Source organism: Bison bison, unplaced genomic scaffold (assembly GCF_000754665.1).
Source record: "Bison bison bison isolate TAMUID 2011002044 unplaced genomic scaffold, Bison_UMD1.0 scf7180017864309, whole genome shotgun sequence".
In the NCBI taxonomy this organism is placed as follows: domain Eukaryota; kingdom Metazoa; phylum Chordata; class Mammalia; order Artiodactyla; family Bovidae; genus Bison; species Bison bison.
Window position 1 is genome coordinate 7,545,765 of NW_011494881.1, and position 26,697 is coordinate 7,572,461.

At 38.3% G+C, this 26,697-nt stretch overlaps 1 protein-coding gene across 19 annotated transcripts in view; it reads right to left on the bottom strand.

Moving 5' to 3' along the window:
* USP54 (ubiquitin specific peptidase 54) overlaps nt 1–26,697 on the bottom strand; it is a 133,762-nt gene that overhangs the window by 50,814 nt on the left and 56,251 nt on the right. For 18 of the 19 annotated variants that reach the window (XM_010852310.1, XM_010852312.1, XM_010852293.1 and 15 more), the window contains 2 exons: nt 11,362–12,217; nt 8,739–8,831 (listed from right to left, as the gene is read on the bottom strand). In XM_010852310.1, coding sequence (XP_010850612.1) covers nt 8,739–8,831; nt 11,362–11,508 — 240 coding nt within the window. In that variant the 5' untranslated portion in view covers nt 11,509–12,217. Of the gene's footprint in view, nt 1–8,738; nt 8,832–11,361; nt 12,218–12,968; nt 13,093–26,697 lie in introns of all 19 variants that reach the window. The other variant, XM_010852303.1, reaches the window with a different exon arrangement.

A 26,697-nucleotide genomic window follows, 5' to 3' on the forward strand; every position in this document is an offset into this window, starting at 1 on the left:
GAGATTGTATAAGTTTCAGGTTCTGCCATAAACTCTGGAAAGGAAAGAATCATGGTGATCTACTATATTTTTCCCTGTAGTCATATTCTCTATTTGAAATATCATGTAAAATTCTGAACTCTAGAATCTCATTTTTGCTTTTTTTTTAACTTTATATTGGAGTATAGCCAATTAACAGGTGATGCTAGTGGTAAAACCTGCCTGCCAATGCAGGAGACATAAGAGATGCAGGTTCGACTCCTGGGTCAGGAATGCCCTAGAGGAGGGCATGCAATCCACTCCAGTATTCTTGCCTGGAGAATCCCATGGACAGAGGAGCCTCATGGGCTCCGGTCCATAGGATCGCAAAGAGTTGGACATAGGATCGCAAAGAGTTGGACACGACTAAAGTGACTTAGGAGTAGCAGCACAGCCAATTAACAAGGCCGTGATAGTTTCAGGTGGATAGCAATGAGACTCAGCCGCACATATATAATTTTTCAAAGGATAAGAGCTTAAGTTTTATACTATCCAAGTTATGTCAATTGTTAAATTAACTCAGAAAACTTAGGGACAGACTAATACAACTTTAAGAAAAGTTAGGGACTTCCCCAATGGTCGAGCGGTTAAGAATCTGTGCTTCCACTGTAGGGGGCACAGGTTCCACCCCTGGTCAGGGATCTAGCATGCCATGTGTGCAGTGTGGCCAAAAAGTTTAAAAAAAAAAAAAAAAGACTAAGAAAGGTTAACAGAAAGATCACAAAAATACAGTCATATTCCACAAATAGGCAAAACAATGAAGTTCAACTTAGACACGTGCCTTAGACATAAGGACCTTCCTTATGTGAGGGCTGTTTGTTATGAGCTAAAATTTCTGGGTAACATACCAGAAATCTAATTTCCTGGTTTACACAGTCAGTCCAGGATAATGGGTTTATTGTTTTCTGATAGTGGCAATGACTACAAGACAATGAAGACCTTCCTAAAATCTACAGAAAAAACAAACAAACAAAAATGACCAGACTGTAATTCCTTATACCACTTTACTCCGTATGTGTATGTTTCAGTCCCCTGCATAGTAACAGCTACATGGTACAAAATAAAAAAATATTGAGATTTGTTCCCTTAACCCTCAAATTTCCTCCCAGTTAACAAGTGAGCAATCAGCAGAGCATAGACTTTACTGCTCCTTCACAATAGTCTTACTGCTCTACAGATACAGACATACATTCCAGGACACCTTAATATACAAAAACCTATTTCTTCCATCCCTACCTCCATCATCACCACCACTCTGAGGCTTTTAGGCCTTATACTAAGTCTTAAAAAAAAAATTCACTAATTGAGAAGATTTATTGGATTTAATCAATCAATGCAGCATTCTTCTTTGCCTATAACAAAAAACACTCTGTCCTACATCCTGGCACTGCAAAGCCTCTAGTACAATCCCTGGAAGGAGAACAAAATCTTTGTGGTATACTAAGTACAGAGGACGGATTTCCTCCTCTGGATAGAGATAAATAAATAAACCAACACCAAAGTAAAATCATACCCTGGGGGCCAGGGTGTACGAGCAGATTCGATATGAGTAAGAGCTCTGGGCTATAGGCGTGACAAGGGTTTAGGTCAGTAATACTAGATGAGAATAAATTTGGTGTTTTAGAAGGGACAGGGTAATTAGCACACAAGTCCCTTCTATTTGCTAAATCAGAGTTGAAAGACATCGTGGTTCAAAGTAAGCAGAAAGACTAACAAATTCTTCATTAATAATTTGCATGCAAGATTTCGAGGCTGCAATTACTTTAGGGACTTAATGTCAAGTAACACCAAAAAAAAGCCAACAGTATATTCTACAGGACCAAAAGAAATAGACTATCAAAACTAGTCCATTTCTGTGGTTTTGTGTACAAACCACCAAAAAGTACTGGACACAACATATTCTAGTGTACCAGGGAAGGTTATAAGACACAGGGTTACTGACAGACATTCACAGACCAAAAGAAAAAACAAAATAAAGACATGATCCAAATGTATCCACATAAGGCCAATAGTAAATGTATATTTAAGGTGCTAGGTAAAGTAAACAACTGGAGAAAAAGCAGGGATACATATCTTTCAGCCAGACTTGGAAGGGCAAATCCTTCATCCAAACATCAGATTAAGAGAAAGTTGGCTAACTTCTGACTCATCGAGGAACATGTTTGTGTTTCTTTTTGTCCTTAATAGTAGGTTCTAGAGATAAGCAATTATGCTCTAACATAAAGAATTCTGACTTTATAGAATTGGAAAGTTTTGCAGACAATTTCAAATTCAGGGATTCTGGAGTCTCTTGTTTTAAAAAAAAAATCTAAGAAATAAGAATTTTATGTAAGAATGCAAACAGGTCATGAAGTATCAGCAAAAAGGAATTCTTACTGGCCTCATCAAATTATTCCCCTAATTTTTAAATAGAAAAATATTTACAATTATACTCACAGAGAAAAAAATATAGAATTATGCCCACGCTGGTCACCACAAAGTTAACATGTAACCTAACCACAGGATACGGTAAAACTGCTATGCTGACAGAACCCTAGCCTTTCACTCTTTCAACAGCTGACCTTTACCATCATCAACTTCCCTCCCTGTCCCCACCCCCACCCCTGCATATCTCACTCTTCCCTTATTAAATGAGGCAGGAAGGCTTAGATTAGTGGACCTACTAAAAAAAGTATGAGGCTAAATGTCACAATATGAAAATCTGTGAAACAGGACAAAGTGAGAGAGCATATAAGAGAGAAAGAAAAAGGCAATACCCAAACTCCGTAACAAAAACACCAAGAACTACTACAAGACTCGGGCTTCCCTAGTGGCTCAGATAGTAAAACATCTGCCCGCAATGCGGGAGACCTGAGTTTGATCCCCAGGTTGGGAAGATCACCTGGAGGAAGGCAGGGCAACTAAAAGACTACATGAACCCAGAAAAGCTGTGTTTATATTAAGGTCCAGGCACTGAGCATAGCACCAGGAGAGAAGAAAAGCTGGGCCACCTTCCCCAAAACCCACTCAGCCATGCCAAACATTGTTTAAGTCAATCACAGAGCTACATAGAGAGAGTATTTTTAAAACTTCGTAAAGAAGATAAATTCATAAAAGAGTTCTGACAGGTAGTGGGGTTTGATTCAAAAGGGATGTGTTACTGTTTTATTTATCATTATGCTATTGTTTGGGGTGACAAGGGGTGCAGCAGAGTGAATGGCGTCTGCAACGCGTACCGAAGAAGCAGGCACACTATGTGCACTACTACTGTCGTAGCTGAAACAGTCTTGGCAAGGAGAGGAAGGCGAAAGGAAGCCCGAAATTAGTTTTTTACATGTCTATAATCTTGCTTTTTAAAGTGATTTAACAGACAATTGGAAGCCGCTCCAGGGTTATAAGGGAGTAACTTCAAAATATCACTCCAGGGCAGTCTAAGGTTCAAACAAATAGGAAGATATTAGAGATGGAAAGGCAATATAAGGATGGGGTGGGGGGAGTACTCTTTTTACTAAAATGGTGGGCAAAAAGACATTACTAGAAATATCACAGACCAGAAAGGAGGCATAAAGCGAAATAAAGACGCCTGTGAGGGAATACAGACTATTTTGTTTCCCTCTCTACACTTTAGGCTTTCCAGATTGCTGTATTTTTCTATAATAAAAATCATCATTCAAATAAAGAACAAACATGATGGGTATATACAACCAAAGAATAATAAATCCCCATGTGCTTACCACACAACTTAAAAAAATGGAAAAATTGAGTTTGAGACTCCCTAATTGATTATATCCTCTCCATTCCATGTTCCAGAGGTAACCATTATCCCAAATTGTGTGAAAATCATTCCTTTTTTCTCTGCAGTTTTATCGTATGTATGTATCCCTGAACAATATGTTATTTAGTTCTGCCTGTTTTTGCTTTGTATATAAATGGAATCATAGTTTAGCAGTCTTCAGTGACTTGCTTTTTTCATTCAATGGGATTACATCTCTACTGCTCTTAGAGATGATAGGAAACCAATTATCTTAGGAAACCAATGGGATTATATCCCAATAAACCTACCAAAAATATATGTAACTTATCTACCAAATATCATAGCTTGCTGCTGCTGCTGCTGCTAAGTCGCTTCAGCCGTGTCCGACTCTGTGCAACCCCATAGACGGCAGCCCACCAGGCTCCGCCGTCCCTGGGATTCTCCAGGCAAAACACTGGAGTGGGTTGCCATTTCCTTCTCCAATGCATGAAAGTGAAAAGGGAAACTGAAGTCGCTCAGTTGTGTCCAACTCTTCGTGACCCCATGGACTGTAGCCCACCAGGCTCCTCTGTCCATGGGATTTTCCAGGCAAGAATACTGGAGTGGGTTGCATAGCCTACCTTCAACATGCTCAGAACATTTACATTAGCCTACAGTTGGGCAAAACAATCTAATACAAAGCCTACTTTGTTGTAAAGTGAATATCTGATCTAATTTACTGAATACTGAAAGTGAAAAATAGAATGGTTGTATGGGTACAGAATGGTTATAACTGTATTGGTTGGTTTAACCTTATGATTGTGTGGCTGACAGGGAATGACTGACTGTGGTTGACTGACAGCTCATTATAGCTGCCCAGCAACACAAGAAAGTATCATATCACATCACTAGCCCAAGAAAAAAACCAAAATGCAAAATAAGGTTTCTACTGAATGCATATCGCTTTCGTATCATCATAAAGTCAAAACAATCATAAGTCAAACCATCATAAGTCGAGGACTGTCTGTAATGTTTCTGTGATTAATTTAAGTTGATATACGTAGCTGCCAACTATTCATTATCACTACTATATAGTATTTTACTCTGGGAATAAACCATAATTTTTAATTCATTACACTATAGTTGGAATGGGTTGCTTCCATTTTTCTGTCATCATAGGAAAATACTACCTTAAATATCCTCTAATGTATCTTCTGGTGTGTATGTACAGGAAGTTTTCTACAGGGAATATCTAGGAGTAGAGTTACTGAGTAGCAGGATACCTGTTACTTCAATTTTGTTTGACAAATGCAATGACAACTTGGTTTCCTAAATAGTGGTATCAATTTATATTCCAATCAATAATGTACATAAATTCTCATTATTCTACCTTTTAGGTAACAATTTTATCCAACTTTTAAATTTCTACTAATCTGAAGGGTATGGTTTAATTAACATTTCTTAGATTACTAAATGGATGTTGAGGCTGAAACTCCAATACTTTGGCCACCTGATGTGAAGAGCTGACTCACTGGAAAAGACCCTGATGCTGGGAAAGATTGAGGGCAAGAAGAGAAGGGGATGACAGAGGATGAGATAGTTGCATGGCATCATCGACTCTATGGACATGGGTTTGGGTGGACTCCAGGAGTCGGTAATGGACAGGGAGGCCTGACGTGCTACGATTCATGGGGTCACAAAGAGTTGGACACGACTAAGTGACTGAACTGAACTGCCTGAGATTACTAAAGAGGGTAAGCCTTTTTCATATCCTTTAAAGTTAATTGGCTTTCCCATTCTGAGAAATGTCTATTTATGTCTTTTAAAAAAAAAAATTTTTTTGGCGGGGGCCATGTTTGGGCATGTGGGATCTTAGCTTCCCAACCAGGAACTGAACTTGTTACCCCTGCATTAGGAGCACAGGCACAGAGTCTTAAACACTGGACTACCATGGAAGTCCCTATTTATGTCTTTTGTTAGTTTTTCTGTTGACTTATTTTATTTTTTACTTACTCTTCATGGGAGTTCTCTAAGTGCTATGCTAGATACCAATCCTTGTTGATTATACATAATGCAAACATTTTCTCACAATTTGTAGCCCTGTATATTTACTGTCTTTATGGAATCCTCTGATGAACAGAAGTTCTTGAATTTTCTATAGTAAAATATGTCAAACTTTTTAGCTTTGTATTTTTCATGACTTACTTATTAAATCCTCTCTATCACTTAGGCCTTGATACTCCCTTATAGTTTCTTCTAAAACTTACAAAATTTTGTTTCTCACATTTTAGTCCTTAATTCATCTGAAATTCTTACTTTTGGTATAATATGAAGTAGGGATCTAATTTCCTTTTTGTTTATACAAATAACCAATTATCTAAGCACATTTATTGGAAAATCTAAGACTCTAATTTTCAAATTAAGTGCACAATAATTAAATGAATGCAAATAATGCCATCTAAAACAAAGTATGTGCAAACTAGAGCTTAATTATGTAACATTTATTTAGCACTGAGGGATTGAAAAGCATTTTACGAAAAAAAAATCAAGTTTTTAATCTTCCGATATAGCAAATTTGATAGCTCAGTTGGTAAAGAATCTGCCTTCAATGCAGGAGACCCCAGTTCGATTCCTGGGTTGGGAAGATCCCCTGGAGAAGGGATAGGCTACCCACTCCAGTATTCTGGCCTGGAGAATTCCATAGACTATATAGTCCATGGAGAAGGTAATGGCACCCCACTCCAGTACTCTTGCCTGGAAAATCCCATGGTCGAAGGAGCCTGGTAGGCTGCAGTTCATGGGGTCACTAAGAGTCGGACTCGACTGAGCAACTTCACTTTCACTTTTCACTTTCATGCATTGGAGAAGGAAATGGCAACCCACTCCAGTGTTCTTGCCTGGAGAATCCCAGGGACAGGGGAGCCTGGTGGGCTGCCGTCTCTGGGGTCGCACAGAGTCGGACACGACTGAAGTGACTTAGCAATATAGTCCATGGGGTCACAAAGAGCCAGACACAACTGAGCAACTTTCACTTTACATAGCAAAAGCATCAGTGAAGGAAAAGAAATCTAATGGATAGACCAGGCAATGATGTGATTGATGAGGAAAGCACCAGAATTCCAACACATCCTCGGAGCTAGAAAGTCCTAAATCATAATCTTTGATTCACTAAGCCCATTTACTTACCTATCATAAGCAACTGCTTCTCTGAAAAACTCCCAAGATACACCCCTGGCCCTCTAGCTTGAAAAACCAGATGTCTCAGGTGTCCCATAAGGTCTGGTGATTGGTTTTCTTTATCTGACTTATATAATTGTATTGATTTATATTAAAGTAACAATTTGTCCCTCTGGAAAATGAAACATAACAAGACCGTGACAACCAATTCTCCAGAGTCCAGTCTGGGTCAGTGAAGAATAGGGCACAGTCCTAACTAATCAAAGGCATGTCAGAGGGTCATGTAAGTGCCATCGTCTCTTCCTGGTATAGATATGAGTTTTCTATCTGTAGAAATCTATCAGTAGAAATTCTATCTGTAGGAGATTCTCCTACCAGGTATTCCCCAGGATTCAGATACCCCTAGCAAGTAACTTGCCCTGTTTTTTTTGGTTTTAATGTCATGAACCAGACTTCCCTTGGACTTGATGGCCAAAGGACCACTATGTTTCTTGTCTATCTAAAATAAGATACTTAATGTCAATGTACCTTTCAGAAAATCAAGCCAAATACTTTTTTGAATGGACTTCTGTCTGAATGGATATAGTCAGAAATGTTACAACTTGTAAAAAATCTGGTTTCATTAAAATTTCATATTTAAACTCAATTAACCAATAATTTATTTTCCTAATTTATTTTTTTGTTTTTTTGCTGCACTAAGAGGCACAGAGGATCTTAGTTGCCCAACCAGGGATCAAACCCATGTCCCCTGTGGTGGAAGCATGTAATCTTAACCACTAGACTGCCAAAGAAGTCCTCAATAATTTATATTCTATATTTTGCTAAGCTATAATGGTTGCAAACAAAGAGAAAAAAAAGATATTTGTGACGCTAGTGGCAAAAAGTTCAGAAGTCTCACTTATCTCTTTTCAGAGATATCAGCCTACCGTGAACTAAAACTTCAAACTGATGTTGGCCAAAAAATTGTTTTGACTCAGCTGTTGCAAATTTAACTAGGAAATAACCCTGGAGTTTTTTGGTTATAATTCCTGTTCTCAGATATAAAAACAACTAAGTTAATAATGATCACAACCAAGCATCCTTGTGACAAACCAAGGATTCAGACTTCATGAGACTGAAAAATGACCCTAGAAGCTTCATCATCCAACCACAAATAATGCATTGTATATCTGGACCAAGAACACAGAGAGCATACATGTTGGAAAACTGATGGAGAATGGGCCTTTTATACATCCTAGTTCTTTCTCTTTAGCAACTTACCTAAAATCTCTGAGTCAGAACTCTCTCACATTACACCATTTTATTTGTCTCTAAATGAATCCTCAGTTTTACTTTATTCAGAAATGAAAAAATTGGAGTCAGACTAAAATAGAACCAATATAAAGAATCTATTACATGTGATAATGGGAAATATTAGGGAACGGGAAAATGGGAAAATTTTAGTACTGGTTTTTCTTCATAGAAACAGTTTGTTGCTAAATTTAGCTTTTATAGACAATAGTTAATTCCATGAAAAACAGCTGGTTGTTTGTTTTTTCAAAATGAAAATTTAGTATTAGTTTTTCAGATAAATACTCAAAGTCTGAGCACATGTAAATAGTACCCTATCACATTAAATAGAGTTGTATGGGCAAAAGGTTCAGAGAAACAGAATACCAAGTAGTATTTCTTTGAAGCAAGCAAAATTAATCATATTTATCCTTTGCACTAAACCAGAGGCAGATAATGTAGCAACAAATTCTTTAGCATTAATCTGAACAATCAAACCACCTCAATATCGATCATTTGGCAACCTAATGACAGTGAGAAGAAACAAGTTTGAAGTATTTACCTTGAGAGCACAAAAGATGCAGGAATCTCCCATGCATTTGTGAGTTGTAAGCTGCCTAAAGCTACGTCGGAAGATGTCCAAGTGCCATAAAACCTGAGGAAAAGGGAGGATACTTCATTACACTACAAAAATTCCCCATTTAAATCAAGAAGTCAAGCAAATATAGGTAACGATCACAGAAGACATCATTACTCTCAAGAGAAAAGTTCATTCTAATCTATCAAAAAAAGTCCAAATAAAGTGAAGTATCCAATCAGAGGCACAGATGACCATATTATAGAAAAAACACTAATTCAAACATAAAGTAGATCACACAGAGAAAATGTGGTATGACATACGTCAAATGCAATCCTAAAGAGGTATTTTATGGGTTAAAAACTGCAGAATAAGGATTTATTTTAATGGCCCACACAAGAAAAGCAAAAATATTTAAAAACTTATTTAGAAGCTTGAATTGTAGTGTGGAATTTTGTCTTTGTTAGATTTCTCCATTTTGGACCTTTCTGAGAGAGGTGTGACCTCCTTAAGTCAACAGAATTTAAAAAATAACGGTAAAATCAACAGTGATAAATCTGTTCATAGAATGTAACTTTGACAAAAAGTGATGAGAATAGCACTTTACTTTTATGGTATTTCTCTCAAAAACACATAACCCCAGTTTAATCATGAGAATCACATCAAATTCCAATAATGGGACATCCTACTAAATACTTGACTGGTACTATTCAAAACTGTCCTGATTATCAAAACAAGGAAACTGAGAAACTATCACAGCCAAGAGGAGCCTGACAAGTAAATGCAGCATCTTGGATTGGATTCTGGAATACAAAAAGGTGCTATGTAAAAAACTCAGGAAATCTGAATAAACTTTGAACTTTAGTTAAGAAAGAAACAGTGTAATATATAGCATAAATGCCTTAGGAAGCTCCTCTTATCTGGAAAACATTTTAAAAGCATCATATCTGAAAAGGCACTACACTTTAGGCGTACCAGATAATAGACACTTCTGGGGTATCTTCACATTGATACTTAGGTATCTATAGGTATATATTTCCAAAGTTTGTTGAAATATGCTACACTCCCAAATAAGTAACACCTTTTTACAATAAATGTAATGGGTTCAATACACCTGTGGTGAACATAGCTTGCATACCATAAAAGTTAGAATATTAGCTCATAGAAACAATTATTTTTAACTTGTAACAAGATTATAATAGGCACTCCAAAACTATCAATGTCTTCAAGTATAAAAATAGAAATATGTATATGTAGATAAATTATATGTTCTATAATTGAGTAGTGGCAATGAATGAACTAAGACTGGTAAATGTTAATCACTGTTGAGCCTGGTTGTTGTGTGCATGAAAATTCATAATACAAAATAAGTAAGTAAATAAGCTTGACAAGATTCTTGAACTACAAGTGAGAAAACTGAAATACTATTACCTGTACAAAGTCACAAGGCTAGTCTAAAGAAAGGCTAAAACTCGGACCTGGGTCTCCTAATTCTTAAGTCCAGTGCTTTTTATACCAAATACATTGTCATGTCTTTTTTCTCTCATAACAACTTATTTTCTCATATATCTGAGGTGTAAAGCTAATTAATACTTTACCCAAGCATATTTATCTTAAGATTTACTTTTACTCTGAAGAGGAGAGAAAGGGGAAAGTTATCACTTGAAAGTTAGACTAAGAGGGATGAACCTATCACACTATGGCCCTGATTGGCCAGGGCAGACAGACAGACAGTAAGCACCGGGGTTTTGAGAAGGCTAACGTAGCCTGGAAAATCTCATGGACGGAGGAGCCTGGTAGGCTGCAGTCCATGGGGTCACTAAGAGTCGGACATGACTGAGCGACTTCACTTTGACTTTTCACTTTCATGCAATGGAGAAGGAAATGGCAACCCACTCCAGTGTTCTTGCCTGGAGAATCCCACGGACAGAGGAGCCTGGTGGGCTGCCGTCTGTGGGGTCGCACAGAGTCGGATACAACTGAAGCGACTTAGCAGCAGTAGCAGCAGCAATGTGGCAAGCAAAACCAAAAGGGAAAATTTAGAGTAGCTAATCAACTTAGGGGAATTTATTTTCTACCAGCTCTGTGTAAGCATATCTAATCAGATACTACAGGAGAGCTCAGAGGAAGGAGACAAAGAAGTGGACAAAGACTGGACCCCAATCAGTGAGTATGCTGAGAGCCTGAATATTATGAGACAAGAATAACATACCTGAAAATCTTTGACTTATGGAAAGAATTTTGCTTTCTAGACTGGAGGAAAGCAACTAGGGTGATGAGACACCTTAGTCTCAAATGGAAAAAAAAAAAAAAAACAGTAGAGACTGTTCAGGAAAAAAGTCACTAAGCAAGTAGTACGATCTAGTCCATGTACCTCCCTTTAGTTAGTTATTATTTCTATTACCATTATTAATCTCTTTTACAAATCAGGTAATTGAGACTCAAACAGATAAAGTGACTTGCCTATGATCACAGAGATGAACTTAAAAAATGATCTTAAGCTGCTGATCTCAAACAGAGACTATCAAGTATTAGATTTTAAAAAGTAATCAGAAATACAGCATCAGCAACTGAAAGTTGAAGTTCACCAAAAAGAAATTATCCTTACCTGCAAGGCACTGTTGAGGAAGCAGCTGTTTTGTCCTGGCTCATTGCTGAGGCCTTTGCTGGGAGCTATGGAGGTTGAGCTTCGAGGAGCAAACATCCCCTGGACACTACCACGGCCCCCTGAAAAATAATTTCTCTTCCAAGACATTACTGTTCACATTTAGCCTGAAAACAAGAGAATATTCTGTATCTTTGGGGGAGTCCTTAGTCTTTGTTGAAGTCCTTAATATAAAGAGAATCCAGAATTTAACAAATTTATGTTGAAGGACTTTGAATTTACAACCTTTCAAACATCATATAGGTAGCTCAAGAAACTCAGGCATCCTTAGATACACAAGCCAGAGCTGTCCTCAACTTGTTCCAAACAATGCCTAAAATTTAACATGGCACAGGACAAATTCAAACCGAGAAGTCCTTAAGTATCGCTTCCTTCTATTTTTCTTGAACCGACTCCATAAAATTCTGGTGAAGTGGCTGTAATCCTCAACTCCAACAGAATCCAGGATCAGGGTAGAGTGTGTTCTTTAGGCTTGTTTATAATGCTTCCTGTGGATTGAAGATTTTCCCAACTGGAAGGAGAGGCAGACAGATAACCAAGAATCCAGCACAACTCTCCTTGCCTTCTACTGCCCTGTCCCATTGTCCCATCATCCTCTGAAGTAAAAACCCAGGTTCTAAGCAATTGACATAGATTTCAGAAAGCTAAGAAGTTTGTTTGAAATACATGGAGTTTCTGCTGTTGTTGCTCTGCTGCTGTTCTTTAATATGTCCCAAACATCTTCTATTATTCCATCCACAACTTCAGAAAATCTCTTCTCTTTTCCTCTGTGACCAGACTAGCCAGCTGTGCCAGAGAGCTTTAACAGAAAGAAAAAAAAATCAAAAGCTTGCGTCACTTAATGACTCTACTAGCTTTGTGCTGTTCTGCCAAGATCAACGTTGCCTCACCTCGCACTATAAACTTGAAACCTTGGCAAACAATACATAGCCCTCCCCCAACCAAAAAAATAAGCCCAACAACAACAAAAAGGAGAACCACTCAACAGGCAGGGGGAAAAGGTGTGAGCAGCCTTACTTTCATAGGAGACTTCTCTCAAATTTTCTAGAAGAAAGTTGATCTGGACAAATATAAAACTCCAATGCAAACTTTCCACAACCAGGCTAAGAAAAAAATTACCAAGTAAACACATACCAAACTGGGAAATTGAAACAGTTTCTTTTGGATGTTTTGAGCACAGAAAATTTTAAAGGTGTTTTACATGCCCATGGCTATAAAAGCCTATTTAAAGGTGGGAGGGGCATGTTATCACTTTACTGAGTAAAGATGTCCCATCCCAGAGAAACCCTCATGGTGAGTAAACCATATGTCCTTAATATTCAGTCCAAAAAAACAAAATCTTCTTCTGCCCTGTTTGTTTGTATGTTACATTTTTTTTGCCAGAGGATCAGAGAGATAATTTGGGTTACAAATCACTTAATCCTCAGATTATATCCAAGGCATTCACCATCAGAGGCCATCCACTGACCAACAATAATCTTCAACTAATTAAAATGCCAAAGAAGCAAGAGGCAAAAATTTCCTTGGAAGAAAATGCTTCTAATATTCACCTTTAAGTTCTCCTATAAGGCCGCCAGGTCCACATAAAGAAAAAATTTAGAATGTTAAATATTAAATTTGGCTTCTAACAGTTGCCCAAGCTTCTGCTTTCCTTCTCACCATCATATGGATGACCTAAAAAACCAAAAATGCTGTAACAGTTTCATCCTTCTCAGATCACCTAGCACTATCTATAGTGTGTTCAGTGGAAAAGCTGAGGCACAGGAACATTAAATGGTTGCATAAGAATGTTCTTTCCCTTCTCTAAATTCCCAGACTATTTATAATCCACAGGTCACAATTAAAGTATTTGATTATACATTATAGTGTCATATTATTCTCTATTTGTTTTTATTGCTCTTTATTTGTTTTATATGGTGTCAGTCATATATTCTGACCATGACTGTATGAAATGGAATACTAGCTAGTGTCAGACATGTGCTAAACAATACCTACATTCTTTACTCAATCTTCATAACAGCCCAATCAGTAGGTATTAATAGTTCCATTTTACAGAAGCGTAAAGGGAAGCTTAAAGACATTAACTTGCTCAAATCAAAGTTGGTAAGTGGGAGACACAGTTTTGTTTGACTACTTACTGTGACTTACTTATGCATTTTATTATATTATTCCAAAAGCTCCTAACACAGTGCTAGTCATAAGGAAGCGCTCAATAAATACTGCCTGATGATTAGCACACAGCACCAGGAAAGATCCCACGTCTCCCACACAGACTACAAGACCCTCAACTCTCTACACACACCCTCATACACACCCCACCGGAGGCCACTAAGCAATTTCCAACAAGCCATGCAGCATTCCTTCAGCTTAACTGCTGCAAAGGAATGACAAGGACCAAGCCTCCACTCTGCTCAAAGCCAAAAACTTGGCAGCAGGATCCACGTGAGGAGCTCACTGAAACTCAGCCTGCCCTATGATACACACCCGTGAGTTCAGGGAGCAAAGGGAAAAAAGGCAGTAGCAGAAAAAGATTCTCAGGCTCTGGATGGCCTGTGTAGGGGAAGGCAAAAAGCTCTCACGCTTGAATTAGGTGTGTCAGAAACCAGAGGTGAGAGCCAAAAAGAACAAAGCCAAGAGGGGCAGTAACAAACGGTCCAAAGAAACACTGAAGACAAAATATTTCAATTAAATTGCAGGTCTTGCACCAAACAATATAATCCATCTGTGAAACATACATGAGAAAGTAAATAAAGAATTCTACCCACAAAGCCCTAACTTTTGGGGGAGTGGGGGAGGCACCGTATGGCATGTGGAATCTCAGTTCCTGGACCAGGGATGGAACCTGTGCTCGCCCACACGGTCTTAACCACCAGACCACCAGGAAGTCTTGGATTTATCTAACAACCTTCTTCTTTTTTTTCTTTTTTTAGCAGTTTATGTATTTTTATTATTTTTGTTTGCACTGGGTCTTCGTTGCTGTGCACGGGCTTTTCTCTAGTTGTGGCGAGCAGGGTCTACGCTCTAGTTGCAGCGCTGGTACTTCTCACTGCAGTGGCTCCTCTTATTGTAGAGCACAGGCTTTAGGCACACGGGCTTCAGTAGCTACAGCATGTGGGCTCAGTAGTTGAAGCACACAGGCTTAGTGGCTCTGCAGCATGTGGAATCTTCCCGGACTAGGGATTGAACCCATGTGCCCTGGAGAAGGAAATGGCAACCCACTCCAGTGTTCTTGCCTGGAGAATCCCAGGGACGGGGGAGCCTGGTGGGCTGCCGTCTATGGGGTCACACAGAGTCGGACATGACTGAAGTGACTTAGCAGCAGTAGCAGCCCTGGATTGACAGGCAGATTCCTATCCACTGTCTACCAGGGAAGTCCCTAACAACCAATTTTTAAAAGAAAAAGAACTTCCTAGGCAATATTGAAGTATTTTAGAGGTAAAAGAGCATAATGTCTGCAACTTACTCTGAAATGGTTCAGAAAAAAAGACTTGTGTGTATGTGTGCATACTTATATATACATGGAGAAAGAAGGAGAGAGAAAATAATAAACTGAAAACAGCAAAATGTTACCAATAAATAAATCTGGCTGAAGGGTATATGGAAATTCTTTATTCCATTTCGTAGAACTTGTTTATAAGTTTTTAATTATTTTCTTAAGTTGAAAAGGAACTGATATCTTCAAATAATAAAACAATTAAAAATTACATAAGAAAATATAAAAAATGTATAGCTATGTGGCCAAATTAAAAGGAAATAAGTGTTAAGTCACTTAGTCATACCCGACTGTCTGTGACCCCATGGACTATAGCCCACCAGGCTCCTCATCCATGGAATTCTCCAGGCAAGAATACTGGAGTGGGTTGCTATTTCCTTCTCCAAAAAGGAAATAAGGCTGGAATACTATTTCTATGAAAAGGAGAGTTTGAAATACAATATAAGGTCAGGTTGTCGTAAGGAGTAAATGATGTACAGTAATCATGATATTGGGGCTCCCCAGGTGGTGCAGTGATGAAGAATCCGCTTGCCAATGCAGGAGACATAAGAGACAAGGGTTCCATCCCTGGGTCAGGAAGATCCCCTGGAGTTGGAAATGGCAACCCATTCCAGTATTCTTGCCTGGAAAATTCCATGGACAGAGGAGTCTGGTGAGTTGGAGTCCATGGGGGTCCAAAGAGTTGGACATGACTTAGTGATTGAGCACACACACACAACAATTATGATATTATTAAGAGGACTAGGACAAGACTTGCAGTTGGAAAATATGGGCTCAATTTCCAGATTTTTATTACTTTCTGTAATCCCAAACAACGTAGCTGTCCTGAACTTTGTTTTCTAGGTCTATAAAACAGCTTTACAATATCTATTTCACACAATGACTGAGATTTAACATGATAGGTATGTGCAAGCAAGTTTTCAAAACAAAGAATAAATTGTGAGTGAACTGCTGTGCCTAAAAATAGAGAAGTAAATTTCTGTTTGGGCGCCTCAGGATACGAGAAAGTTGCAAGCCAACAGGAATAAGTCTTCTACTTGTACAAAAAGAACTGTAATAGGGCTCACACAGAGCAAGGTACATATCAGTATTATTGAGCCACGTGCTTGAAGAAACATTTAAATTTTACAATTATTTTAAAAATACAAAGATTAACATGAAAAGGTAAACAACTCAGTTCAGTTCAGTTCAGTTGCTCAGTCGTGTCCGACTCTTTGTGACCCCATGAATCACAGCACGCCAGGCCTCCCTGTCCATCACCAACTCCCAGAGTTCACTCAGACTCACGTCCATCGAGTCAGTGATGCCATCCAGCCATCTCATCCTCTGTCGTCCCCTTCTCCTCCTGCCCCCAATCCAAAAGTCCATTCTGAAGGAGAGCAGCCCTGGGATTTCTTTGGAAGGAATGATGCTAAAGCTGAAACTCCATTACTTTGGCCACCTCATGCGAAGAGTTGACTCATTGGAAAAAAAAAACAACTCAGTCTGTTAACAAGAAATAGGGTAACATTTTAGAAGGTCTAAAGAATGACAAGAAAACCATGAAAAGTATCTCAGTTTCTAATGAAGGAACAGTAGCCCCATTACTAGCGATTAAAGCCAAAAGTAACCCAAACAATAGGAAGTCAAACTGGACTTTGTGACTGAAGTCACATTTGACTCAAATGTGAGTCAAAATTTGCTCACATTTCTGGTTTCTGTTCATCTGTGGAGCAGTTTACTTATAATTTACTGAAGAATCTATATTTGCCATATAGTCAAAGTTGTGGTTTTTCCAGTAGTCATGTATGGATTTAAGAGTTGGACCATAAAGAAGGCTGAGAACCAAAGGATTGATGCTTTTGAACTGTGGTGTTGGAGAAGACTCCTGAGAGTCCCCTGGACTGCAAAGAGATCAAACCAGTCAATCCTAAAGGAAATCAGTCCTGAATAATCACTGGAAGGACTGATGCTGAAACTGAAGCTCCAATACTTTGGCCACCTGATACAAAAAGCTGACTCGTTGGAAAAGATCCTGATTCTGGGAAAGACTGAAGGCAGGAGGAGAAAGGGATGACAGACGATGAGATGGTTGGATGGCATCACCGACTCGATGGACGGATGGCATCACCGACTCGATGGACATGAGTCTGAGCAAACTCCGGGAGTTGGTGATGGACAGGGAAGCCTGGCATGCTGCCATCCATGGGGTCACGGAGTCAGACACGACTGAGCGACTGAACTGAACTGAACTATATTTGCACTGATAAATCAACAGACAGTTATCTCAATTCCTTGGTACACTCCACACATCAATAATTACAAACTGGGAATTGGGGGTGGGGGTGGGAGGGAGGTTCAATAGGGAGGGGATATTTATATATTTATATATATACACACACATATGGGCTTCCCTGTTGGCTCAGAGGTTAAAGTGTCTGCCGGCAATACGGGAGACCCAGGTTAGATCCCTGGGTCGGGAAGATCCCCTGGAGAAGGAAATGGCAACCCACTCCAGGATTCTTGCCTGGAGAATCCCATGGACAGAGAAGCCTGGTGGGCTACAATCCATGGGGTCACAAAGAGTCAGACACGACTGAGTGACTTTACTTACTTACACATATATGGCTGATTCACTTTGTTGTATAGCAGAAACTAACACAACATTGTAAAGGCATTATACTCCAATTTTTAAAAAAATTACAAACCATATTCACAATATCTTGTTGCTTAATATGAGGATATCAATATAGTAACCCCTATACAAATTAGTTATTATTATCATTCACACGTTCCCTTCTCATGAACTCTTTCCCCTTTAAAGATAACCATATACAGGTATCCCATATTCTTTTTTTTAAAAAAAAAGTAACAACAAACACCACCTTGAACTTATTTACTCCTATGCCTACTGTCTTAAATTTTTTTCAACCTTTCACTGCTAAACATCTCTGTAAAATAATTTACCACTGCTACTTTTCCTTGCTCACCATTAATCTCGTCAGAACATGGTACTGTTCCTTCACTCTACCACCACAATATTACTCCATGGTACATTTGTTTTCAAAAGCAATCTAATTTCAAAACCTACTGGCTCTTCCATATGCTTCAGTCTTCTTAACTTTTCTGCAGCACCTAACACTGGCTGCCTGATCTTACACAATCCTGAATTCATAGGGTGAATTAAAAAGAAAATGAGAGAATACCAAAAATGAAAGAATGACAAATGAATACTGATTCTCCTATCCTCCAACAATCCATTTTCTCTCTCCTTTGCTGCTTTCTTAAAAGTGAACATTCCCTAAAGTTAAAATCAGGTGTGCCTGCTCTTGTCTAGAGTGCTCCCCATGGTGTTCTCATCCCCTTTTCCATCAGAACTTAAACCATCACTTCTGGCTGATAAATGATAAATCTCATGAACTCTGAAACAAAATTACTAACTATGTGCATATTGTCTCACTTTCAAAACAAGTTTAACATGTCGACGAAATCTGAAGTCACATCCTTCTCCAACAAAAGAGTCCTTCCTCTTATTCTCCCCCCACCTATTTTGTCAACTAATGGCATCTCCAATTACTCAGGTTCTAAATCTTAGCTGTTTATCAGTCTCTGACACCTTTCTATCCCTCTCCCCCTTCCGCATCCACAGTGTAAGGTCTGTCAATTACCCCTTCAAAATCTCTTACACTGATCTTTCTTTTTCACTTCCACTGTCATCACCTAGTTGGTACCACAATTACCCCTCCTGGTGGCTCAGATGGTTAAGAATCTGCCCTGCAATGCAGGAGACCCAGGTTCGGTTCCTGGGTCAGGACAATTTCCTGGAGAAGGAAATGGCAACCCACTCTAGTACTCTTGCCTGGAGAATCCCATGGACAGAAGAGTCTAGTGGGCTACAGTAAAACGGGGTCACAAAGAGTCAGACACAACTGAGTGACTAACACTAGACTATTACAATACATAAGTCTTTCTGGCCTCCTGTCTCTTGCTAGCCAATTCATTCATAAAATTAGTTTTTTGAACTAATATTTCTCTTTAACATACTTCATTACTTACTTGTGATTTCACACACAAAAAAAGTGGAAAGCTTGAATTGTTCCTTAGCAGTAGAACAATGTCAGCTATTCAGCTAAAAAAGGTTTTTGATAGGACCAGTCCCACCTTTTTAGGTCCCCCAAAAAAGTAATGATGTCTACTCTTAACTGCCCCTGTTCAACATCATACTGGAAGTCCTAGTATGTACAAGGCAAGAAAAAGAAATTTTAAAAACATATAGATTATAATGAAATAAAATAACCATCTTTATAGGTACTATGTTCTATACTTGAAAATCCTAAGAAATCTACCCAAAAACCTCTAAAAACTAATAAGTGAAGTCAGGTCACAGAATACAAAGTCAATATTTTTTAAGGAATCACTTGTGTTTCTGTATAATAACAATGAACACTGGAAACTGAAATTCCTTTAAAGTACTACTTACAATACTATCTTTACCACTGAGCCACCATAAATACAAAATATTTAGGTAAAAACATAAATATATGTAAGCTCTATATCCCCAAAACTACAAAACCTAAGTAAGTGGATAGGCATGTGACATTTGTAAACTGGACATTTCAGTTTTAAGATGCCAATTCATTCCAAACTAATGCAGAGATTTAATGCAATTTCAAATCAAAACTCCAACAAGATTTCTTTTTGTAGAAATTAACCAGCTGATTCTAAAAGTTACATGGAGGCAAGGGAAGTATAATAGCCAAAAGAATTTTAAAACAGAAGAAACAAGGTGGAACATTCACTGGTCAGTACTATATGGTACTGGTGAAAAGACAGACACACAGAGCGCTGGAACAAAACAGAGAGCCCAGAAACAGGCCGACACGAATAATGTCACCGATTTTCAGTACAAGTGCAAAGGTTACTAAAAGGAGAAAGGATAGTCATTTCAACAAATGAAGTTGGAACAACTGGACAAAACTATTAAAAAAAAAAACTGAACCTTGACCCATAAGTTACATTTTATACAAAAATAACTCAAAATGGATTACAGTCCTAAATGAAAACCTAAAACTATAAAAATTCTAGAAGACAAAAAATTTGTGACCTTGGGCTAAGTAAAGACTCCTTACATACAAAACAAAAGCACAATCCATAAAAGAAAAAAGAAACATAGAACTGGACTTCATCATAATTAAGAAGTTCTATTATTTGAAAGGTACTATTAAGAGAATGAAAAGACCCAAAGATTAAAAAATATTTTCAAATAACATAGTGAATAAATGATTTGTATCCAAAATATGCATCGAACACTAAACTTAATGAGCAAAATTATCCAATTTTCTTAAATAGCAGATAAACATATAAAAAGATATTTACCATTATTATTAGTCTTTAGGGGGATGGAATTAAAATCACACTACATAGCTAAAAACAAAAACTATAAAAAGAAGTTATTTAAAATCTGACAACAACAAATACTAGAGAATAAGAATGAGAGCAACTGAAAGTCTCCCAAACCGCTGACAAAAATGCAAAATGACTCTGTTGGCAATTACATACAATGTTAAATGTACTTTTACCATCTGAACTAGCAACCTCATTTCTAGGTATTTTACCCAAAAAGAAATAAAAGCTTATGCTACGTAAAAACCTTTACACAAATGTTTACAGTGCCTTCATATATAATCACCAAAAACTGGAAATAACCCAAATGTTCTTCAACTAGTAAATGGTACATACATACATTAAACTCAACAATAGAAAGTAATAATACTAACACACAAAATAATATGGATGAATCTGAAATGTACTATGATGAGACTCGAAAGGTCATATGCTATACAATTTTACTTTTATGACATTTTGGAAAAGTCAAAATTAAAATTCAAAAGTCAAAACAGACCAGTAGTTGCCAGAAGTTGGAGGTGAGGGTAAGAGTTGATTACAAAGGGGCAGTACCAGCATGATGAAGCTGTTACATGTCTTGATTGTGCTGGGAGTTACACTACCTCTATACATGTAGAGGAATGTTAGGTCCATGAATCAAGGTAAATTGGATGTGGTCAAATAGAAGATGGTAGGAGTAAACATCGACATTTTAGTACTTGGGGAACTAAAATGGATGGCAACAGGCAAATTTAATTCAGATGCTAATTATATCTACTACTGTGGGCAAGAATCCCTTAGAAGAAATGGAGTAGCCATCATAGTCAACAAAAGAGTCCAAAATGCAGTGAAAGTGAAAGTGAAGTCGCTTAGTCATGTCCGACTCTGCAACCCCGTGGACTATAGCCCGCCAGGCTCCTCTGTCTATGGGATTCTCCAGGCAAGAATACTGGAGTGGTTTGCCATTTCCTTCTCCAAATATCTTTTTCTTCCCCTCTTCCTGGACCACAGTGGCATGTGCGATCTTCCCAGACTGGGGATTGAACCTATGCTGTGTGCCACGGGAACACAGAGTCTTAACCACTGGGCCATGAGGAAGTCCACCTTGGTTGCAATTTCAAAAACAAGAGAATGATCTCAGCTCATTCCCAAGGCAAGCCATTCAACATCACAGTAATCCCAGTCTATGCCCCAACCACTAATGCCAAAGAAGCTAAGTCGAACAGTTCTATGAAGACCTACAAGGCCTTCTAGAATTAAGACCAAAAAACATGTCCTTTTCATCATAGGGGATTGGAATGCAAAGTAGGAAGTCAAGAGATAACTGTACTAACAAGCAAGTTTGGCCTTGGAGTACCAAGTGAAGCAGGGCAAAGGCTACTAAGAGTTTTGTCAAGAGAACACGCTGGTCAGAGCAAACGGGTTGTCTGAGGAGGCCATACAAATAGCTGAGAAAAGAGAAGGGAAAGGCAAAGGAGAAAGGAAAAGATATACCCAACTAATGCAGTTCCAAAGAATAGCAAGGAGAGATCAGAAAGCATTCTTAAGTGAACAACGCAAAGAAGTAGAGGAAAACAATACAACAGGAAAGAAAAGAGATCTCTTCAAGAAAATTAGAGATACCAAGGGAACATTTCATTGAGATGGTCACAATAAAGGACAAAAATGGCAAGGACCTAATAGAAGCAGGAGAGATTAAGAAGAGGTGGCAAGGATACACAGAAGAACTATACAAAAAAAGGTTTTAATGATCCGGATAAGCATGATGCTGTGGTCACTCACCTAGAACCAGACCTCCTGGAATGCAAAGTCTAGTGGGCCTTAGGAAGCAACACTACAAACAAAGCTAGTGGAGGTGATGGAATTCCAGTTGAGCTATTTCAAATCCTAAAAGATGATGCTGTGAAAGTGCTGCACTCAATATGCCAGCCAATCTGGAAAACTCAGCAGTGGCCACAGGACTGAAAAAGGTCAGTTTCCATTCCAATCCCAAAGAAAGGCAATGCCAAAGAATGTTCAAACTACCACACAACTGCATTCATTTCACATGTTTCCCAAGGTAATACTCAGTATCCTTCAAGCTAGTCTTCAACAGTACATAAACCAACAACATCGAGATGTACAAGATGGATTTAGAAAAGGCAGAGGAACCAGAGATCAAATTGCCAACATCCACTGGATCACAGAAAAAGCAAGAGAATTCCACAAAAACATCTACTTCTGCTTCATTGACTACACTAAAGCCCTTGACTGTGTGGATCACAACAAACTGTGAAAATTTCTTAAAGAAATACCAGACCACCTGACCTGCCTCCTGAGAAACCTCAGGTCAAGAAGCAACAGTCAAGAAACAACAGTCAGAACCAGACATGGGACAATGGAATGGTTCAAAATTGGGAAAAGAATACATCAAGGCTGTATATTGTCACCCTGCTTATTTAACTTACATGCAGAGTACATCATGCGAAATGCCAGGCTGGATGAATCACAAATTGGAATCAAGATTACCAGTAGAAATATTAACAACCTCAGATACGCAGATGACATCACCATTATGGCAGAAAGCAAAGAGGAACTCTTTGCTCTTGCCTCTAGATGAGGGTGAAAGAGAAGAGTGAAAAAGCTGGCTTAAAACTCAACATTCAGAAAACTAAGATCATGGCATCCAGTCCCATCACTTCATGGCAAATAGATGGGGGAAAAGTGGAAACAATGACAGATTTTATTTTCTTGGACTCCAAAATCACTGCAGACAGTGACTGCAGCCATGAAAAGATGCTTGCTCCTTGGAAGAAAAGCTATGACCAACCTAAACAGCACATTAAAGAGCAGAGACATCACTTTGCCAACAAAGGTCTGTATAGTCATATCTATGGCTTTTCCAGTAGTCATGTACAGGTGAGAGCCAGACCATAAAGAAGGCTGAGCACCGAAGAATTGATACTTCTGAACTGTGGTGCTAGAGAAGACTCTTGAGAGTCCCTTGGACAGCAAGGAGATCAAACCAGTCAATCCTAAAGGAAATCAGTCCTGAATGTTCATTGATTGGAAGGACTGATGCTGAAGATGAAGCTCCAATACTTTGGCTACTTGATGTGAAGAGGTGACTCACTGGAAAAGACCCTGATTCTGGGAAAGATTAAGGGCAAGAGGAGAAGGGGGCGACCGAGGATGAGATGGTTGGATGGCATCACTGACTCAATGGCCATGAGTTGGAGCAAACCCCAACACAGTGAAGTACAGGAAAGTCTGAAGGGCTGCAGTTCACGGGGTTGCAAAGAGTCGGACACGACTGAGCCACTTAACAACCACCACCACCACCAAGGTTGAATCATGAAGAAATTAAAAATCTGAACATAAATTCTTATATTTATTTAATCTTTAATCTACTTTAAAGTAATCTACTTTAGACTTTTTAAATCATCATTACTACTGGGATTTACTAAATCAAAACAGCCTGCCTCACTTTCCTGTCTCTAACATCAGGTATACTCCTAGGAAGCTTAGAAGCCAAAATTGGGAAAGAAGCGTGTCATCTTATTACCTCTTAGTGAAATGCAGCTACTAAGCTTTATGTCCCATATTGTTCCCAATCTGAACACACTAACTTCCTGTGGGCAGGGTAAAAACCTTTCCCCTGTGTGAGATGACAGAAAACAGTGGGTCCCAAACTTTTTGCAGATTCCCACATCCAGAAGCAGACTTAACAAGAAACCATGAAGATTAAATTTCAAGGCACTCTCTTGCACAGGCCCTCAGGCCCAACATTCAATTTTCTATTTTTTAAAAAATGTTTTCCTTAAAGTGGGTCCCCTAAATTATATTAAGCTCCAGGACCCACAGAATCTGAATCATATTACAGAAAATGGGCTTCTATCATACATGTTACTTGAAAAAATATTTAATTCAAAAAGCTACTTTAAATTCAGTAATACTAATAAATTTGTATTTTACTAATCAAACATCTAATATGTTATTCATTGTTTAAAATTTTCTTAGCACTAAATAGATCTAAATTGTACTGTCTGGTTTACATTTGGATTTTTCATTCTTAGGCAGACTAATATTTCTACTACAGATCCACAGTTGACAGAGTAGAAATGGCAGGGCTAAATTTAAAAGGCTCAAGACTGACAGCGTTAGAGCAATAAAGCTCTAGCTGATGACCTTCAGAAAAAAAAATCATTTTATTTCTCTGTATTAATGAAACACAGAGAATGATTACTTCACAATGAGTATACACAATACATCATAATGTGCTGCCATATTTCTCAGGCCAAAGTATTAAACCAGGCTACAGACACAGCTACCCTAACTATCCCACTACTGTATTTCACACCAAACAGCTAAGCTGCTCGTAGCCTCTATTTCTGAAAAAAACCCTAAGCAGTCATTCAAATGTTTGGTGAAATGAAACTGGCTTATGCCTAAAGAGAAATGAGGCCTGGAAGGACACTGGGCCACAGGAAGAGCCCATCACCCTAAGAGACAGTGGGGTGAAGGGGGTTCAGAGACATATAGCTTATTAGCACTGGAGACTTCATTATGAATGGGATACAAGTGTGACTGACACCAGTAAAGACTAGAGGGATTTGCTCCTGCAGAACCTGAGGGTCCTTTGATGAAACCAGGAATAAGGTACAAGTACCCTGGAAGGGGATAAGTCTCTTACGGAAATTCATTTCATAATCATTAAATGAAGTTCAGTGAGGTCTCTAAGTAATACTACTAATTCCATGCACAGAGAATTCCATGACATTCATGCAAATGACAGTATCAAAATATCTCCAACCAGATATTTATTAACTACAAAGGAAAGAATTTAACTTTACTATAGAGAAACCAGGCAGAGAGGCCCTTAACCAAGTGATCGGGTCAAACATCACCAGCAAAAATAAATAATGATATTATGAATCCCGTGTTAATAATGCATTGAGAACACATTTCTGTGATAGTCTTGACTAAACCTTATAATCTCAGTTCAATCATGAGAGGGAAAAAAAAAAAAAGACAAATCTAAATTGAGGGACATTTGACCAAATAACTGGCTAATACTCTCCCAAAATGTCAGAGTTATAAAAGACAAAGAAAGACTGAGAAACTTTTACAGAACAGAAGAGACTAACGACGAAAAATGCGTGAAATGCAATGTGAGATCCTAGATAGAATCCTCAGTAAAGAATAATGACGAACAAACTAGTGAAGCTTGAAGGTCTTTCCTTAATAGTATTGAACCAATGTTAATTTCCTGGTTCTCATCATTGTACTACGGTTATACAAGATGATAACATGAAAGGAAGCTGAGTAAGAGATATCTAAAAACACTCTGTACCATCTTTACAACTTTTCTGTAAGTCCCAAATTAGTTCAAAACAAAAAACTTTTTAACTATGCAAATACTTCACTGAGGGAGATGAAAGCTTGGCCCCAGTAAAGAACAGAGGTATTTGGAGGATTAACTTTCTACACTTACAAGTGTAGGTGGACGAACAGTTTGTGATCATGGGGAACTTAAGAGTCCAGTGAAGACTTCTTTGAAATCTATGGGTTTACCATGTTTACCCTCACAGTTCAGCAGGTAATGGGTTAAGTTCTATTAGTTCAGAAGTCTGTTTCTCAGAGCTTGATTTACCTGGAATGAACTATTAGAAAAGTTTTTCAATCTGTAAGATCAAGAAAAAGTAAATGTAAAAGGACAGGGGTCTTGTTAGGGTGATGCATTTTTTTCCCGTCTTTTCTCTATTTTCTAAATTATCTATAATTCACGGATAAATTATGTTTAGTTTACAATTTCCTTCAAGTAAAACTAAAATTGGATTTTAAACTCATTTTCCCTAAGAACAGAATGAAAGGGCTCTGGACCAGAGGCAACAAATCATTGAGACACCTAAGATCCTAACAATATGAAAGCTGTTTAATAATTGGTAACTACTGCCTATCTAAAAACAGGAGGCTAGATTTCGATTTCTATTTCTTTTCATTCCAGTCTCATTGCTACTGCTGCTATGTTCAGATCCTCTCCCCACTGGGCTACTACACCGAATTACTGACTCATTGCCAGACCTCCACTGCTGCATATGAGACCAGCAGAGGACTCCTAAAATACCATGCCCTTCCCCTTTTCGATGGCTTCTAGTGATGAGGATTCTTTTGGCTAGAGAAAAATGGTACTTTAAAAAATAAAAAATGGAATTTTCATAATTCACAAGGGGAGAAATTAATGGATGGAGTTTTCACAAGTTTCTCTCCCATAATTTTTTCCTGTCCACTTATTCCACTCTCGGGGCAAAAACATGAACAAACAGTAAACTTAAAGAAAACCAAAGCAGTCAGCAGGACCTACTTTGACAATTTTTGTTACTGACTCATGTTCATGATTGTGTTTTTCTTATTGCATGTTTTTATTTTGTTTTCTTTTTCAT